At 29.3% G+C, this 19,937-nt stretch overlaps 1 protein-coding gene across 1 annotated transcript; it reads right to left on the bottom strand.

Moving 5' to 3' along the window:
• Positions 1 to 9,423: 9,423 nt before the first annotated feature.
• Positions 9,424 to 12,631, bottom strand: LOC103504423 (disease resistance protein Roq1-like). The gene is made up of 4 exons (XM_051084736.1): positions 11,489 to 12,631; positions 11,096 to 11,380; positions 10,197 to 11,006; positions 9,424 to 10,073 (listed from the first exon to the last, which is right to left on the bottom strand). Exons 1-4 carry the CDS (start codon positions 12,524 to 12,526, stop codon positions 9,486 to 9,488), a joined length of 2,721 nt encoding a protein of 906 aa, XP_050940693.1. The 5' UTR covers positions 12,527 to 12,631; the 3' UTR covers positions 9,424 to 9,485.
• Between the last annotated feature and the right edge of the window lie 7,306 nt (positions 12,632 to 19,937).

Below are 19,937 nucleotides of genomic sequence, written 5' to 3'. Positions count from 1 at the left end.
AACTTAACGATACTTGGTGCCTCTCTCTGTTTCTCTATTTCTTCCTTTTTATATCATATTTTTGGTGCCTTTCTTCTTTCCAAGAACCTTCCTCTGTGTTTTTCATATTGACTTTGGAACAACGCGTCTTCCCCCCAAGTCTTCTTCCTTATAATAATAGTTTCTATCAAGTGTTAATATGAAATCTAATAAAACAACCATTGGCTACACTAATTACAATTAAAAATTATAGAAGGAACTTACGGTCTATTTGGATTGCCTATGAAAAAAAATATTTTTTTAAGAATACATTTTTTAAAAAGTACTTTTTATAAATGAGTTTAAAATCTAAATACTCACATGTTTGGTTTGACCTCTTTATAAATGTTTATATACAAAATTGTGTTTGGTTTATATTTATGAACAAATTTCATAAAAAAATACACAAATTTTGAATATTTTTTTTTCATAAATATATTTTAAAATTAATTGTACGTTATCTTGAAATTATTAATTTTTTAGTTACTTGAAACTAAACATTAATTTCATTTTTCGTATTAATATTTTTTAAAAATTTAATTTTAAAAGCACAAATATCTAAAATGTAAATATATAACCATAAAAAAAAAATTTGATTTCCATCAACAAAATATAAATAAGATAAATAATTTTTTTCAAGACAATATAATATCAACTAGACAAAAAGATGTGCAATTCGATTATGTTCTTCATTCATCTTTATTTCACGAACCGAACGTTCATGTTTTTCATTGACGTCCTCATAATTTTTTTCACAGATGTTAAGTCGAAATAGATTTGACTGAGAGAGAAACATTTGCTAATTTCTATATTTAAATATGTGTTCATATACATTGAAAAAAATATTCAAAGTATTTAAAAATAGAAAAAAAAAAGAACGACGGAGTAAAAAAAAGATAGTAAAAAGGAATAGAAAAAATAAAGGAAGAAAAATAGATATTTGGAAGGGATTTCTTATTAAACATAAAATAAAAATTTATTCTAAAATTTGGTTGTATGTGTTTTGTCTAAAATGATTTTTATTTCATAATCTCATTTTTCCAAAAATTATTTCAAACGAAATGCCAAGCACCCCAATTTATCTTAAAATGAATTATTTTAAAAATTAAACACTTCAAAAACCAATCCAAACACACCCTAGATAAATTATTTAGTTTGAGGAAAAGAAGTTGTTTTTATTTTTATCTTTGTAGGTCACTTCCGGAATGAGCCCCCAGTTCAATCTTTACGGATGTACCTTAATTGGTAATGCAAATTTTGCTCTAGTATCAACGCAGCCAGCCTGGTTTTTATGTTCTTTCAAGTTGAAAATATAATAGATGGAATAATTATGCATAAAACTTTATTAGTGGCATTACCTTTTTTCGTATGTTCCAACGGTGCGCCTGAAAATCTTAAAAGAACATGATTAAGCTTGGATTAAGAAGTCAACATTCTAAATGAAATCCAATAGAAGAATTCAAAATTTTTCTCTAACCCCTATTTGCTGATGCATATTATACAAGAATGCTGCTGAAACACCCAAGCTCTTATTCAAGCTTCTGATCAATTTTTTCGATTGAGGTGAACTGGCGTAGGTGTTATCCTAGACAGCTCTTTGTTTGATGACCCATGATTTTCGGTGGAATAATTCATGAGCAACGAATAGAAAGAAAGAAAAAGGAACTTCTGAAGCTTTGTAGCCTCCTTTTCATGAATTCTTCTTATAGGATCATTTATGCTTCTAGATGAGCTGCTTTAACTATGACTACTTCAGTAGTTTCTCTTTCATTTTGCTTCAAGCCAACTTGAGCATGTTATAAATATATTCAGCGGTCTCTGAATGGAAGCTTCCTCTCTACGAAAATTCGAGTGAAATAACTCTTGTGACTGCCACAACACTTAGGAACTCACCAAACGTAAGACTATTTCTTTTATCTCTCTCTGTAATTTTGTTTGCTCTCATAAGTTTGATTAAAATAAATGCTGATAATTCAACTCCACTGTTCTTATTTTAACAGTTAGAATCGGGACTCATTTATTTATCTTGCCTCCATATTGGATGAAAAAATTGTAAAGAGAAATATATATATTATTTCACTCTCCAAAGCATTCACACGTTGATAAATTTAGAATGTGGAGAGGCTACTTCATATACCTATTGGTTGGCCAATGGGTTTGGACCCTTAGGACACCCAAATTTTGGAAGAAGGGAGCATATAGGCAAATGAGGATATGCCTATATCTCCACACGCTACCGCCGTCTATGAGACAGAGCGTAGAGAAATAATATATATATTTTAATTTTCTAATGTTTTTAAGAATTATAATTAAACGTAATTAATTTTTTTATTGTTAAACGTTTATTAATTCGACCGTTAAACATTTTATTATAATAAATTTGTGACGTTTCACAATTAAATTCTTTTGGCTGTTGCTGATTCTCCGCTAGTATATATATATATATCCCTTAGTTTTCATTTCTAGATACAATATAGAAAAACGATCTTCTCCTCATTTCATTTCCTGTTCAAGTCTCCCGAGCTGTGTGTGTGCCTATCGAGCTTTGAGTGATTTATAGATTACTAGTTTGATTTATGTGCAAAATCAGCTGACGAGTACTGAGGTTGTTTTATCCCAGGGACGACGGGACAACAATTTGTTTGCACAATTCAGAGCAGAGCTGCAAAACGTCTTAAAGAGAGCAAGTTTCTCTACTCAACCATCTACTAATATAGTTTTTCTTTTGCAGTTTCTGTTCATTTATCCATCTATTCTGCTGCCGTTCATTTGTTACCTTCTTTCTTAATTACTGGTGGCCGGATCTGGACGAGTTTTGTGTTTGAAGACTGAAGTGCAACAACACTCTAGAATTTGGATTCAAAGATTCATCACAATAATCTTCTCAACAACATTCTTGCAAAGGTATTGAATTTCCAACGGTGTGACCTTTACGCACAAATTTCTTCAAAGAATGTAATTTGAAAACACAGTAAAATCATATGTTTGAATTGTATTTCATTGAATCAACCATCTATTGTTGACTTGAAACTATATCAAATGGGTTGTGTCCAATCCATTCTGATTATCTCTTGTGATTGATTGAGTCTATTGAAATGTATAGATTGAAGGAAACAATCCAAATGCTGGTGATGCTACCATGCTGGACGAAGATGGTTTTTTGTACCGTAGGTATTATCTTAGGAAGCATGTTCTCTTGCAATTCTGCTTCATGTTAGGTCTTTTTGTCGATATCAAGAAAGTAAATATATACAATCATTTCCTTATATTTTGTTTTTTTAAAAAAAAGATATGATGAGTCAGATGGGTGCACCCCTCAGTAGTCGCATCACTCCCACTTCATTGATAATAAGAGACAATAATAGAGGAAGCCAAGAGAGGAAGGGCTAGAGATAAGCCCATGAGTAGTTATACAAAACCGCTAATATTTAAAGCAATAGAGCTAGCACTATAATTTGAAAAAAGTTTCGATCTACTAATCCATAAACCCGTGAGAGCGCGAATATCATCCCAAATCTCAACATCATTTCTGTCAAGGCTTTTGAAGAGCCTATTGTTTCTTTCGAGCCATATGATCCAAAGAGTTGTAGCAATGATGTTGAACTTTATGGTCCCTCCTTTGAGCCATATGATTTTAATCTATCTTTCTTTTCTTTTTTCCTCTTCTTCTTCTTATTATTTTTTTTTTTATTTTTCTTCAAAGTTCTTTATTTTTCATTATTTTTACTATTTTCATTATTTTGTTTATCTTTCTTCAAGCTACCATAAAGAAATTCAAAAAAAAAAAAAAAAAAAAGAAAAAGAAAGACTAAGGGTGCGTTTGGGGGAAGGGTTGGGTTATGGAAGGGTTAGTATTATGATAAAATTAATGTTATGATAAACCTAGTTTTATCATAACCCTTGTTTGGGAGAAGAGTTTAGAAATGTAGTTTTATGATAAGAGGTGTTTAGGGGAAGGGTTATGATAGTGTTATGAATAAGATTGTTTTGGGAAAAGATTATGTAAGTAGGTTTATGAGGATTTTATGATAAGATGTGTTTGGGGGAACTGTTATGTGGGTAGGTTTATGAATATATTTTATTTTATTTAGTATTTTTTAAAATTCAAATTGTAGATATAAGAAAGAAACTAGGGGCTTTTGCAAAAATAACAAAAGAATTTATGAAAATAGAGCCCATGTCGTTACATTTTTTAAATTGCAAAAGTAGCAAATTTAAAAGCAAATAATCCTTTGATAGCTATTATATTTGCAATATTCACAATATGCAAAAAAGAGTGCTGTGAACTCATTTTTTCTAATTCTTTTTGTCATCTTAAGCAATTTCCCAAGAAATTATTATTGCATATTCTTTTACGAAAGTGTCGAACCCCTTTCATTGCAAATTTTTTTCTATGTTTAATGTTATTGAATTATTAAACACAGTTGTCCAATTTCAAAATATAATTTGTTAACAAATTGTACTAATTTTATTCTAAGTTATTTTTCACAAATACAAATTAATTATTGCCTATTTGTAATTAGCGATAGCGTTAAATATTTTTTTTAACATATTTAATTACGTGGTGTAACGCATGCATCCATATTTATATTCATTAATTAAATTACTTATTACGTAACACTTGAACGCTATATTGCTCCAATTGTTACTATTTCCCTTAATTTGAAATAAACATTTTCAACCAAATTGAAGGGATGTAGTAGGGAGAAAAAGAAAACATATGCACAAACAGGTATCGTACATACGAAAAAAAAGTTTTCTATAATAGGAAAACAAATAACAATCAATAACATAGTCCAAGTGAAGTAAGAAAATAACAAACAAGTCAGCGAAATAAGGACATAAACTATCTAGAGATGTCTTGTAGGAGGACTCTGCAAAAGCTCTCCCTCTCATCATCAGGCATCTGTATACAACCTTGCATGTCGTCGATACGAGACAACAGGTGCCTTTGCAACAACGTCCTATCCAAACTTGTTAGTTTTGCCATCTCACGCAATATGGGGAAGAATTCCTGGCGCTTGTCTATTAGTACACTATCCATATACATTGTCAAAAGATCCCTAATGAACAAAAAAATCCCTATTACACATAAAGACAAATTTTAAAAGAATGCACTTATGTGTTACATGTCATATTTGAAATAATAAACATAATTTGATTCAAAGCTAATCTAAAAAATTTGTAACTTTTATTGAAAGCTTATCGGAAAGCAAAATTGTAGAAACATATGAAAATTGTTCGCTTCTACTTAGTCATTTATTGTAACATAAGACAAATAACTTCTTTCAAACATTCTTTTAAAAGGCGTGTAGCGGTTAAATTTTTTAAAATTGTAACTACAATACTATAGTGAATGAGGTATTTTAAAAATAGTATGTTCTACAATTACTAATTCGTCAAAACTTATTTCAATTAGTTAAACAAATTTTAGAATGTTCAGAAATGTGTAGTACATTACTTTTTAAATATACTTAATTTAATGACTATATCCAAACTTAGGGGCATATTTTAAAAACAACTATTTTTAACTTTGTTAACTTAAAAAACATGTGAAGTTCTCATTTGTATTACTTAGAATGAACAGAATCAATGTTTTAGCCTATTATAGTTATGATACAGAAGTAGGAAAGTTTTTTTTTTTTTTAAATTGTTGTCAAATAGTTGGTTAGACTAAAGTGACTTATACTAATTAAAATGTAGATATTGGTATGGTAATTTTGGAAAGAAAATGTATTGCAAGTGGATGTAAAAAATAAACACAAATTTCAAAGATAGAATGAAAAAAAAATTCATTAAATAGATGAAATGTCCATGAAAAAAATTAATTAAAAAACCGAGAGTTTGTAGTCTACAAATAGCCCTAATTAAATTACATAATTTTAATTGTAATGAAAAAAGTCAATACAATATGAACATTGAATCTAGAAATGTCTAATCCGTAATACCTCTTAGAAGGGTGGGATGACCGTAGACGTTTTGCAAAAAAAAAAAAAAAAGTTACGATACAAGAAATGTTGAAAACAGGACAAGTTTTTTAAATGCAGCATAATTGAAGAAAAATAAAGCAGAAAATGAAGGATTGTATACCTTGTACGTAGAAGGAAGAACCCAAAATTAAGATTCAAACATGTACATTAAAAAAAAAACCTCATTGAAACAGAAAAATCATTTTTGAAGGGACAAAACAATCAGCACCAAAAATGGTATTTTTTCCAAACATATCAGTGAGTAAAATACACATTGAAAAAAAATTAGTCATCACAGTGAAGAAGGCAAGAGATTTAATACATTTCAGACAAAAAAAAAAAAGATATATTTCACATAGATGATCAATGTGAATGGAAATGTACCGAACTGATATATGTAAAAATGCATTAATAAAACATGAATTGCATATGATATAAACCGAAATAAATATAGGAGAATGGTCCATATGAATCAGCAAATGGAAATGTACCGAAATGACTACACCAAAGCAAAAACCAAATCAGTGAATGGAATAAACAAGAAAGCAATTGAAGTAAATTGAGTAATCCAAAAGTAGAGAAATTAGTGAATGGAAATCAACCAAAAAATGTATGAAATGTAACATGGACTAAGATGTATGTGCATACAGGTGCTCATCATTAGCAATGTTTGAAAAAAATAGGATTCAAATAGAAGAATACCCCCCTACCATGCTCGATTTAGACCTATTGCCAGTGAAGACCAAGAAGCATCTGTTCTACATCGGTGAATGGCAAGCTCAAAGGACAAGTTTAACATCGAGTGGCAAGGAAGACTTGCTTCAAGAGAAAAAAGCACATGAATGTTCACAGAGAACACACAAAAAAGAGAAAACGAAAAGGGGTTTGGAGGCAACGCCGGTGGAGAAGCTGCCTTCAACAAACCCACTTTCATTTTCATGTAGTAAGAGAGACGGATGAGAGAAATGTAGATCGACGTTGGGATCATTGTATGAAACCCCTTTTCGATGGAAATGAGGATATGAATTTTTTGGCTAAAAATTCCATACTGGTCGAACTCCCCTTCAAAGAATCGACGAAAATCGAAAATGGAACAGAATAGGGAGAAAAATAAAACACAGAAATTGAAAGTCGAAGAAGAAGAAACACAGGTTCAAGAGTAGATATTGGAAGGGCTTTTCAGAAAAATTAATGGAAGAAAATTTGTGGGGAATCGACTAAAATTGAAAATGGAAGAGAATAGAGAGAATAATTGAAGGGAGACGGAAATGAAAGATGAAGATAATCGAAGGGAGGCGGAAACACGAGTTAAAGGGAGGCGGAAACACGGCTTCAAGGGAGGGTTTTCGGCAGACTCATTTTAGAAGAAGAAACGGATAAAACTGGATTATGGAAACCATAAAACTGGGTTTTCCATAATCCTTGGGTCAAACGGGGTTTAGGGTTGGGATAGTCTAAGCCCACAGTGATAACCTTAACCCCAAAGAAGTCCTAAATGGTTAAATATTTGTTCTTATAGTTATTTATTTATTATCTTATGAACTTCTCTTTTATATATATTTTTTATTTATTACATATTTCTTCATACTTTTTTTTTAAAAAAAAGATATACTAGGGAAGGGAGCTAGAGATAAGCCACACTGTCACGAATTTATTGCCAGAAAGAAGTTACAAAGGATTGATCCAGTTACATAGGTAAACTGCAAAAAGCATTGATGTTTAAGGAGATTGTGGCTTGGCTGTTGTGTTTGAAAAATTTGCTTTGTGAGGACCAACTTCCCGTTGTTATCTCTTTTTTATTTATTATTATGTCTTTTATTTGTTAATTTATTCTTAACCTTTATTCTCTATATATTGTATCTTTGTTTTTTTAATTAGCATTTTTATTTATTTAATTATTTTTTTCTTCTTGTAGCATTGATTATTGCTTCTTTAGTATTTTGTCATCTTGATTATTTCTTCTTTAATATTTTTTCCATTTTGATTATTGTTTCTTTAATATGTTCTCATCTTTTATATGTTATTTAACATTTTATTTTTTCCCTCCTTTTGTGGTCAATTTAATATGTTATTGCTAATAATTGTTTAAATTTGTTAATATTTTAAATTATTTTTCTTTAAAAACATCAGAGGACGAAATCTAGGAAATTTGGAAGTATGATTTTTTAGAACTGTTGAGGTGAGGAAATCGATTCTTTGAAAGTTCGAGATCGATCTCCAATATGATTTTATTAAAATCTCGATATGTTATTTTATGTTTGCATAATTTATTATGATGCATTTTTACTCGGTTTATCTAATTAATTTTCCCATTAAGCCTCATTTTATTTCTTAATTAAATTTTCAACTCTTTCTAATTAAAATTCTCAATGTTTTAAAATCCTTCTAATTTAAAATTCTGAAGTTATAAAATCTTTTGCAAAACTTTTTTTTTTAAATCATTTAGAATTTTTTTTCTTCTAAAGTTATAATTTTTTATGTTTTTAAAACATTCAAAATTTAATCAATAATTTACTAGGTTTCCTAATAAATCTTTTATAATAACTTATACAGTTTTCCCTAAATAAATACCTACGACGGAATCTAGGAAATTTGGGAGTCCGCTTTTCTAAAATTCTTGAGGTGAGGAATCACATCTTTGGGAGTCCAAGATTTAATCCCATGTAAAATGATTTTAATTAATGTTTTAATAAATAAAATGATGTTATGGTTGCCTAAGTCAGCCATAGCATAAAAGTATCTTCCTCAAAAAAAAAAAAAAAAAGAAAGAAAAAGTTTTTAAAAAATCTCTTTATTAGAAGACTATTCCTATAATAAATTTTGAGCAATTTTACAAGTTTCTCACTTTGTTGAGGTGAGAATTTTTTTTTTTTAATATAATCTAATTAATGAAATGTTCACTTTATGAGATCATTACTTCAAAATATTTGGAGTAATGAGGGGTAAAATAAGACATTGTTTTTAAAATAAATTAAAAAATATTTTCAATTAAAGTTTGAAATTTGGCCATCGTTTTCTAATAAGGTGTTGTGAGATGCTAAAACATTTCTCATACAAAAATGATTCATGAACTCAACTCTAATTTTCGCACACCATTTTTTAATGATTTTATTTAAAAAGTGTTTACTATATTTCGGTATCCAATCAAATTGTAAAAAAGATTGGCGGTGACTTCTATTTTATTTTAAAACTAACCATTTTGACGACATCGGTCGCTCCCCATCGTCTCGGGCACGTGGCGACAACTAGAATGTTTTAATTGCAAATCTATCTTCATTTTTCTTGCACTTTATTCACTTGAATCCCAAACCACACCAAACCCCCCTATTTATCACATTAACTAAAGAATTAACTTTGACAAACAAATCTTCGTGCTTCTTACGGATCGACCCGATTTTGTCACTTGTACTATGTAGTAGTACTATAGGTAGAGTATTGAGCATTATAGTATAAATTTCATTTGATTGGTCCTTTACACGTGATAGTAAAAAGGCTACATCAGTCACGACATTCCTCCATGATGACATGAACGCCACACCTTTTTATACTTACTTCGGAGTCTTTATATTTGGAATTAACACCAAACGACACCGTAAATTTACTCCAAGTACTCTCCCCAAAATGATTCCTCCGATCGTCATCTACATTACAATTATTATTGTCCCTTCCCATGGAATTACTGATCCCAAAACTTGGCTGATGTAGATTAATCTCCTGTGATCTCTTGATAATATCATCCGAATTTAGTGGGAAATCTATATGAGGATATAGTACTAATAACCACATGTACTCGTATGGGGATGCTTCTATCAATATCCTTCTCGATTCTTCAAGAAAGGGTACTTCTTCAGAACTCCATACTTGAATGTCGTTTATGAACATTTTACATTCAAGATCCATATAACGATTCCTGTCAACATGATTAACTTGAAATTTGACACAAGGAGCAAAAACCTTCAATTCCCAACATGGATCATTGGATGGCATAAAAATCGTTATTGGATTGTTTCTACTCTTGTAACTGAACCAATCTGGAATATCACAATTCATTAATATGAGTTGTTTGAACTGTCCATCTACATGTTCCTGCACCAACGTGAATGGAGAGTAATAATATTATTAATTCAGAACCACACATCAACTTAACTACTGTATGAATAAAAATTACAAAAGAGAGATCAAGACAAGAGAAAGAGATGAGATATGCACCGAATCAGAAGATATGAAATCAGCTAAATTGTTAGGAAATTTGGCCAATGATATGCACCCTTCAGCACCTAAAGAAATTAAGCCTTCTGGAATCTTTGGAATTTCTTCCAGCAACTTACAATCAAATGTTTCAAGAAATCGCAAGGATTTAAAATTAACAATACATGAAGGTAGTATAGAAAAGTTGTTGTTAGACAAGTTCAACTCTCTCAGTGATGGAGCAGCATGAGCGATCGTTTCTAAAAAATCTAAATTGGTTATCTTGTTCTCATAAAGGTGTAATCTTGTTAGGTGGGGAAGTGAGGAAGGGCAAGAATATGAGGAAGGAAATGTTGAAAGATCGGATTGTGAGACTTCTATGGATGTAAGTTTGCTTAAGTCATAAATTGTACTTGGAAGAGTTGTCAGCTTTTTGCAATCTGTGATGGTCAAATCTTTGAGGCTGGTAAGATATCTAATTGTTGAAGATAGCTCTGTTATAGAACTACTATAAAACCACAAATCTTCTAGACTAGACTTCATTTCTTGGCTGAATTGAGGATACCCTTGTACTATTGTACAATGATCAGTTGAAAATCTTTTAAGGGATTTCAACTTTAGCAGTGATGGAAACTGCTTAAAACCATAAACATGGCTTGAAAGACTCAAATCAACAAGTTTACCGAGAGATCCGACTGATTTATGAACCTTTACTAAACTTATACATCCAGAAAGAGACAAGTTTTCGAGATTTATGGCCGCAGATAAATCAGGAATTTCCTCCAAAAAGAAGGAGTTGCTAAGATCAAGTTGCTTCAAACTTTCGCAACGCTGTAATGAATATAAAAGGAAAGAATAATCAAATTGAAAATAAACCAACATTGAATTAATTAACAAAACTCAAGTATTGAAAGAAATACCATAAATGCTCTTCCAAAATGTTCGATGGAGCTATGTGGCAATTTGAGTTGAATAAGATTCTCCATTGAGTAGCTTGAAGGAAACGATGAAAAAGGAAATTCAGACCAACTCATCCACCTTAAACTGTTAGGTAGAAATTCGAGAGTACTTATTTTTGAAGATATGACATTTTTAACTTTGAGTACTACAAGGTTCTTTACTTTTCTAAAAGCTGATGAATCAATAATGTCCAACTTTGTCGGTTTAGGAAATTCTAACTTTATGGCTTTAACTGCTCTTGCTTCCTGCAAATTATACAAAAAAACAAACATTTCAACTTTTTTCAAAATGATAAAAGTTGCTCTCATAATAATTGATCAGGATAAACAAATGGTTGAGCAAAAATTTATTACCTTAATGCCATCAAACACATGCATAGCATCGTCTCCAACTAATAATTTTTTTTCTGAAGCAGATATAGAAGTCTTTGAACGAGCGATTGTGTGACCCATTTGTTGTATTAAGTCATGCATTTCAACCTTGTTCCATTTGTTAATTGTAAGAAGTGATAGATTCATGAGTTTTTTAATTCCCTTTTCCCAACATAAACAACCGCAACTCTTCAACATCGTTTCAACCATGGTTTTATCTTCTCCCACAAAGAAACAAGAAATAAACAAGAACATTTCTTGTACATCACCTTCAAGTTCATCGTAACTTACTTGAAGAAGATTTTGGATATCTTTGTCAAGGTTGGAGATTGCAAATTCCTCCAATATACCTCTAAATTTGGATTGATCAGTAGAATAAAGGAATGAACCTAAAACTTCAAGTGCTAAGGGAAGATTTTTACAATAATTTACGGCATCTTTTGAAAGTTGTAAATACTCGCTTGGTGGATGACTACACTGAAAAGCATGCCAGCTAAAAAGCTCAAGAGCTTCATCATAATTCAATTCAGGAACACTTCGCAATTTATTAAATCCATGAATATCAAGTAACTGTTCGTTTCTTGTTGTCACAATGACCTTACTTCCATATCCAAACCAATCGTATCCTCCGGCTAATGCCTGTAGTTGTTCACTTGTATCTATATCATCAAGAATTAAGAGAATCTTTTTGGAGCATAGTCGATTCCTTATGATGTTGATTCCTCTATAAAGATCACCAACTCTAATAAAGTCATCCATTAAAATCTCATAAAGTAGTTTCTCTTGGAGTTTAACAAGGCCCTCGTGTTGCTTTGAAGCTTCTCTAACATTTGCTAAAAAGCAATAGCCTTCAAAGTCATCAGCAATCCGATTGTATAATGTTTTGGCTAAAGTTGTCTTGCCCATACCTCCAATTCCATACACTCCAACCATTCTAGTTCCATCAATCATAACATGAGAGAGCAAATTCTCAACTTGTCTGTCAATTCCAACTGGATATTTAGTTACAGGCAACTGCATTGTTGAACAAGTTAATTTCTTCCAAACTTGTTGAACAATTTTTTGTATCAAATTAGCCTCGTCACTGCCATATAAGAAAAAAGCATACACTAAAAAGTGTCATGAAGCAAGCAATTTTTTCCTCACAATAATTCCTAACAGGCATCGGGTAGCCAAGAAATTAAAGCAACGTAATAAACTCAAACTAATTTAATAAAGATAACAAATAATATAAACTGAATTATTACGGTTTGAAACGAAAATCGCGATGCTAGTTTTGATAACCACATTTGATTTTTTATTTTTAGTTTTTGAAAATTAAGCGCTGATCCTAAATTTCTATGATTTGTTATCCTTTTATTGTCTTGAAAATCAAACCAAGTATTGATAAGGGGGAAATTGTTTTCACCAAAATTGAAACACTGGGATGACAAAACAACCACATAAAAATTTATAAAGCAGAAAAGCATACAATCTGAAACTGTTATCAAATCAGATGTAAATATCAAGCTTTCTAATTTCCTTTTTCCTCTAGACCAAAGCATGAATCTCCTTACAAAAAAATAGTAAAAATAGAATTTGAAGGGGAAAAAAGAGTAGAAGGGACAAGAAAAAAAAATACTCGTTTTGAAGAACCACCCATCCAGACATATAAGAAACAGCAGTCAAAGCCTCTCTCCATGCTTGCATCTTGTCAGAGAATCTAACTTCAAGTTCCGCAAATGCTTCATCTTGTTTCCGTACTTGAGATGGATTCACTTTGTAAAAAACTGGTAAAACAACTTGTCCTCTCAATTCGTTACACATATTGATGTGCACCAGTTCATTCAAACACCAGCTCGAAGATGCATAATTTTCAGAGATTATAACAATCGAGATCTTCGATTCTTCGATAGCTTTCAAAAGAGATGGAGGAAATTTATCACCTCTTGTAAGCTTGTTATCTATGAAAACATTGATTCCTCTTTGACGTAAAGCCGTATAAAGATGACTCGTGAAGTTGAAACGAGTATCTTCCCCCCGAAAACTTAAGAATACATCGAAGCTCCATCTAAAATGCGAAGAAAATGATCCACTTGAACGATCCATAAGGAGAAAATGAAAGAAATTATATCAAAGAACAATGAGGTAATGAAAAGGCAGAAGATAATTGAGTTATGTTTATTTTTCTTTTTCCTGATCAGTCGGCAGGCTTTAGCGTTTGTGATATATTCCATTGGAAATTTAAACTCCCATGTGCTTTCTTTTGACTTTTTGAAATACCATTTGCGATCATCCATGAAAAGTTTCCAATTGATAATGAAGTTGTTGAATGATGACAAGAAAATGCATAGATTATATTAATATGAGATGGATCACGAAATGTTAAAAGGGGAGACTTTCTTCATTTGACTTTCAAAGATCCAACTCATATATTATTTGAATAAACAAATTTGTAGACTTAGAATTATGTATTAGAGTAGAACATTTAGTAGGTGAAATTAAGAATTTGGTTGCTTGAATGACTTTCAACTTTTTGATTATGTAAAAATAGCGAAGTATTCCATTTCTAATTTTAATTTTAAATCTATTCCAATTTTACCTCTCTTATATTTTATTTTGCTTATTTTGTTTTATTTTATTTCAGACTTCAACGTAGGAAACTTCGCTGCTGTTGTATCTTCAAGCCCTAAAAAACATATGTTATGGCCACGATAGCAAAGAATGTAATTTCATCCTACAAATAATTAAATTTTCATTATTTCATTTTGTTGTTAGATGAGATGATAATTCAAATCAAGTAACATTCATTATCATTACGAATGATAATTAGATAAACAATTGGCATTATTGAGAATGTGAGAACAATTTTTATCAAATAGCCATCAAACAACTATGAGATTATAAATAAATATACGATAGAAATTAGGTAACAATTATTATCAAATAGCAACTAGGACGCGTCAAAAAATATAACCTAATTTAATCATAATTGTTAGAAGACAATCAAACAATATCAAAAATGACTGAAAAAAAAAGTAATCGGATGGCAAATAGAAAAATAGAAGATAATTAATTAAATAACAATAAGATAACAATCACTAACAATCAAATATCATGTTCATGCATGTTCGTGAATCAATAAGATATTTTCGACTTTTTAGTTTCAATTCCTCTTTTAAATTAGATTAGACGACTAATTTTGCAAAAATTAAGTCTTTGGGCCATGAGCCTAATATAGCCACCTATTTCATCCTACATTTATTTTTATTCTTTAAAATATATAGTAATTGTAACTTTGGCTAAGAGTTCATTTATTTTTTTAAAAGAAAAAAAAAAGGTAAAATCTTTTGTAATAATATAAAATCATATGTTTTTTTAATCTTTTATTAAAAGAGAAAATAAAACCATTGATGAGAATATCTATTATTAAAAAAAAAACAAATCAATTTTGACTTATTTTTATCACTTTAGGAAAAAACCAAATTAATTTATTTATACAAAATCTCTTTTGATTTATCATATTAGGAAAAAAAAATTTATTTTATACAAAAAAAATTTAATACCATATTTTGATTTATTACTTTAGGAAAAAAGCAAATAAATTTATTTTGAACAAAATCTTTCAATATCATATTTTTACTATTTTAGAAAAAAGAAAATTAATAAAATTACATAATATCTAATTTGATTTTATACTTATTAAATTTTTCTAATTTGTGGCACACTCCGGGTCTATAAATAGGGACCTTTGTCATTTGGAAATGGAGAGAAATTGCTTTACAGAGAATCTTTATGGAAAAAAATTGGACTAGAGAGAATCTCTACAGGAAAAAGAAATTAGATCGTTTAGAGAATTTTTACAAAAAGTTTTGTTTGAAGAAACCTATTTCTCTACAAAAGATGGGTTGTTATTTTTTTTTCGTTTCATTGTTTTTATTTTTATTTATTTATTTGTCATTTTTTTTCTTTACCCTAAATCTAATCCCATAAAGAAAAACTTAGTTGGAGGTTACATTAAGCAGGGATTTATTCCCAATGATCCGCACCGCATACAACAAGCAATTTCTTTGATATTGAATTTACTTTTATTCTTTTCTTATTTAAACATAGAAAGAAAGAAAAAAATGTATAAGGAAAATTTCTTTTTTTTTTTTGCTACCTTTTTATTGTTATTCTAAAAAAAAAAAAAAAAGCATTTTAACATTTTTCTTCTCTCTGAAAAAGAGAGAAAAAGAAAAAGTTATAAGCAAAAAGTCTTATATTATTATTATTTTTATATTTATTATATATATAGTTTTTTCTTTTTCTTTGCCGTCATCCCTCTGTTTCTTTTTTTTTTTTTTTAATTTATTTATTCACTTATTTAAGTTTAATTTTGTTTATAATTTATTTATTTATTTATTTACTATTATTATTATTATTGTTTTTTTTTAATTTTATATATATAACTTTTATTTATTTAGTTTTTATATTTATGATTTTTTTAACTTATTATTATTATTATTATTATTATTATTATTATTATTTCATTTCATAATTTTTTTTAACTTACTATCATCCCTATGTTCTCTTTTCTTCACTTATTTATTTAATTTTTTTAACTTATTTATTTGTTTATTATTTCATTTAGTTTTTTTTCTCTTATTTTATTTACCGTTATTATATATCTTTTCTTTTAACTTATTTTTCATTACTATCGTTATATTTAGTATATGCATGCATTAATATAATAAATTATTTGCCTAATTTATTGTGTGGTATATTTGATTTGGTTTATGATGTGTTATTTCTATTTGACCTTTATTAAAAATTTCTTGAAAACTTTAAAATACTTTTAACCATAATTGCACGTAATTTTGAAATCTTTTTTTTTTTTTTAATTTTTTCTCTTTAAACCATTTAGAAATTTTTTTGTGCTTTAAAATTATTTCTTTTAAACTCACAATTAAATATATATTTCATCAGGTTTCCTATTCTACTTTTTTTTTTATAATGACCCATGCCGATTTTGCTAAATAAAATCTTACGATAGAATCTAGAATTTTCTTGTTATTTTTAGATTTTTGAATTGAGGGATCAATATCTTTGGGAGTTCGAGGTTTGATCCCAAGAAAAAATAAATTTAATCAATGTTTTAAAAAAAAAACTTTATTCGAAGACTAGCCTATGATAGAAATTTGAGAGATTATTAGTTCTCTTAAGGTGAGGAATTTTTCTCAATATAGTCTAATTAATGAGTGTGTTCCACTTATTTTATGGGATCATTTCTTCAAATATTGAAGTGGTGAGCAATGAAATAAGATAGTTTTTTTAAAAAACGAATTTTACTCGAGACATAAAATTTGACCACTGTTTTCTAAACGGGTGTTACGGGGTGCTAACACCTTCCCCGTACACAAATGACTCCCGAACTCAATTCTCATTTTTTCATAAACCATTTTCTTTATTTTATTTAAAATGATTTACTTCATTTTGGTGTACAATCACACCGTACAAAATATTGGTGACGACTCCCATTTTTTTTTAAAAAAATTAAACTCAAAATCTTTGGCGTCTCTGGAGCTCAAAGACGAGAATCCCAATGATCAGCACAAACACAAAAGATCTTTGCCTCAAGCCTATGCAAAATTAAAACAAGAAATGTAAGAAATATCATTAGCTTCAACGCTGCCGTAGCTACTCTCTGGATAATTTGGTTGGGAATAAACAAACTAATTTTCTCCGAAAAAGAAACAAATATTCGAAACTCTTAGGAAGACATCTGCACCATTACCGGTTTATGGTCCACAAAAAGCAAATTGTTCAAACTCTACAGCCAGACCACAATCTCCCTTAACATCAAAGCGTTTTGTTGCCCTTCTTTGTAAACAGCTTTAATTGGGATATCATTTTGGAATAAAATTAGTGATAGGATGGCTATTCTCTAGCTCCCTTCACTCGTATCCTTTAAAAAAAAAAAAAGTTTAACTTAAAACAAAATATTGGGATATAGACATTTGATTATCTTTTAATTGTCATCTGATTATCTTATATCTATGATAAGATATATATTTATCATTTTAATATTATGATTGTCACCTTCTACTTTTAAAAATTTACAATTTTAGTTAGCCTTTTAAGATAATCATTTAATATGATTACCTTCGGATTGTTATGATTATATTTTACCTTTTTTTTTTGTTTTTTCAATTTAGTTAGGCATGTAAGATAGTCATTTGATCATCTTCCGATTGTCATCTAATTAACTTATACTATTTTTTTTAATTATCTTCCAATTACTTTTTGATTATCATATGATTACCTTCTATTTTTTTCAATTTTAATTACATAATCATATTTACCTTCTTTTTACTTTTTTTTCATAGTAATTTTTTTTTTAAATTGTTTGATTGTTTTCTGATTGTCATCTAATTAGCTTTCGTTCTTTGACACGTCTAATTGCTATTTGATATTGATTGTGTTATCTACTTATCGCATATATTTATTTGTGAAGAATTCCACATCTCAAACCATATATATATCTTGTATGTAACTGATCAATAAATAAGGTCATCAATGAACTCCATCAAAATTTGATCAATCTCAATTTGATTGACATCTTATTATCTTAAGGCTCCCATGTTGTATAAAGCTTTTGCTAAAGTTGTCTTACCTTTGCCTCCAATTCCATATAATCCAACCATGGTAGTAATTTCATCACACAATCTAACATGTGAAGGTATTTTTCTAAATGGCTTATCAATTCCAATTACTGAGTATTTAGCTACATGTAACAGCATCATTGCACCATTTATTTTCTACCAAACTTAGCCTCATCACTGCCATTTAAGAAATAAGAAACAGCTTCAAACTTTGTGTGAAACACACATTTTCTTTCCAACAACCCTTCCTTCTTCCTTCTTTTTAATTCTTCCTTTTTCTCTCATATTTACTAAAGTGGCTTCTTCTTTCCAAGAACCTTCCCCTGTCTTTTTCTTATTGACTTTGAAATAACGTTTTCCCCCAAGTCTTCTTCCTTTTTTAAAAAATTATCCTTTGGTTAAAATATTGTTTTATCAGTGGGTCTTTATAGAAAGAACAAGGTGGGTGGTTATCATGTATTATTGAACTCATGACTCCTTATTAGTTCTTTGGGGTATTCTTTCTTCTTTTATGTTCTCAACCATTAGTAGGCCAACTTATGATGGTTATCAAATTTCGTTCTTACACCTAGTTTATTGCTGATTCTTTTTTTTGTATAAAAAAACATTATTATCTATTAACATTTTAGATTTTACTATAAATTTTGGGCTCCTATATTATATTTTCTTGCATTAAAATTATTAATATTAGGAACATTTTTAAAAATAGCAAAATAAACTAAAACATCTGCAACATATATGAAAATTTTGGATTCTATCAAATCTAGACATCGATAGACTTTTACCACTGTCTATCAATATGGCCGATAGAATCATATTGATAGAATATGAAATTTTGCTATATTTTGTAGATATTTTGTCAAATTTTTCATTTTTTATAATTCCACTTTATATTATTTAATCAATTCCTATATTAAAATAATTAACTTCTTGGGATTAAATTTAATATCATTGATATATCTAATTACTTGTCATATTTGCAATATATAAAAAAGAAGTGCTATGACTTGCTTTTATCTAAATATTTTTGTCCTCCGATGTAATTTCTAGTTTAAGCATTTTAAATTACATATATTAAAATTCAACAAAAAGCAATATTTTAATTGAAAAGATATTTTTTTTTTTTCGCAAAATAAGAATAAGAAGATATCACGGAAACTGCAAGGACGACTTGGAAACGACGATTTTTAAAGTTGAAAAAGGAAAAAGGAGTATGGTTCTTCGAGAGAAGCCAATGGACGCGATTCATTAAATAATTGTTATTTAACTATATATTCCTCAACTATATATTAAATATATAGTTCTCTATCAACCATAGAAGGTACAAAGTGTTATGAAACACACATTTTTAACTCCTAAAATTATATATGAGCTAGCAAGAAAAGAAACTTAAACTAGATCCAAAACCAAAAGCAAGCAATATTATCTATCAGAAGGAATCAGTGAAGACATGATAACAAATGGCTGTAATTAAACATACAAAAATTAAAAATCTAGATGATGGTTTGAAAATTGAACTTAGAAGAGTAGTTTTCAAAATCCAAATGGTTTTATAAAAGGGAGACAAATTAGATATGTCATCCTTCTTACCAACGAAGCTTTTGACTTCTGGGGTGCAATGAAGGTCAAAGTCTTTGTCATCAAGTTTGACGTTGAAAAATCTTTTGACAAGATAAACTGAAATTTCATTGATTACATGCTTCTAAAGAAAAATTTGGCCAAACAAAGGTATTCGCCAGCGTGACCCCATCTCAACTTTCATTTTTGTCCTTGCTATATGAACTATCTCAGACGGATCCTCAGTACTC

The sequence above is a fragment of the Cucumis melo genome, chromosome 5 (assembly GCF_025177605.1).
Source record: "Cucumis melo cultivar AY chromosome 5, USDA_Cmelo_AY_1.0, whole genome shotgun sequence".
In the NCBI taxonomy this organism is placed as follows: domain Eukaryota; kingdom Viridiplantae; phylum Streptophyta; class Magnoliopsida; order Cucurbitales; family Cucurbitaceae; genus Cucumis; species Cucumis melo.
The sequence above is the reverse complement of the archived record's forward strand: the minus strand, read 5'-3'. Positions and strand labels throughout refer to the sequence as shown.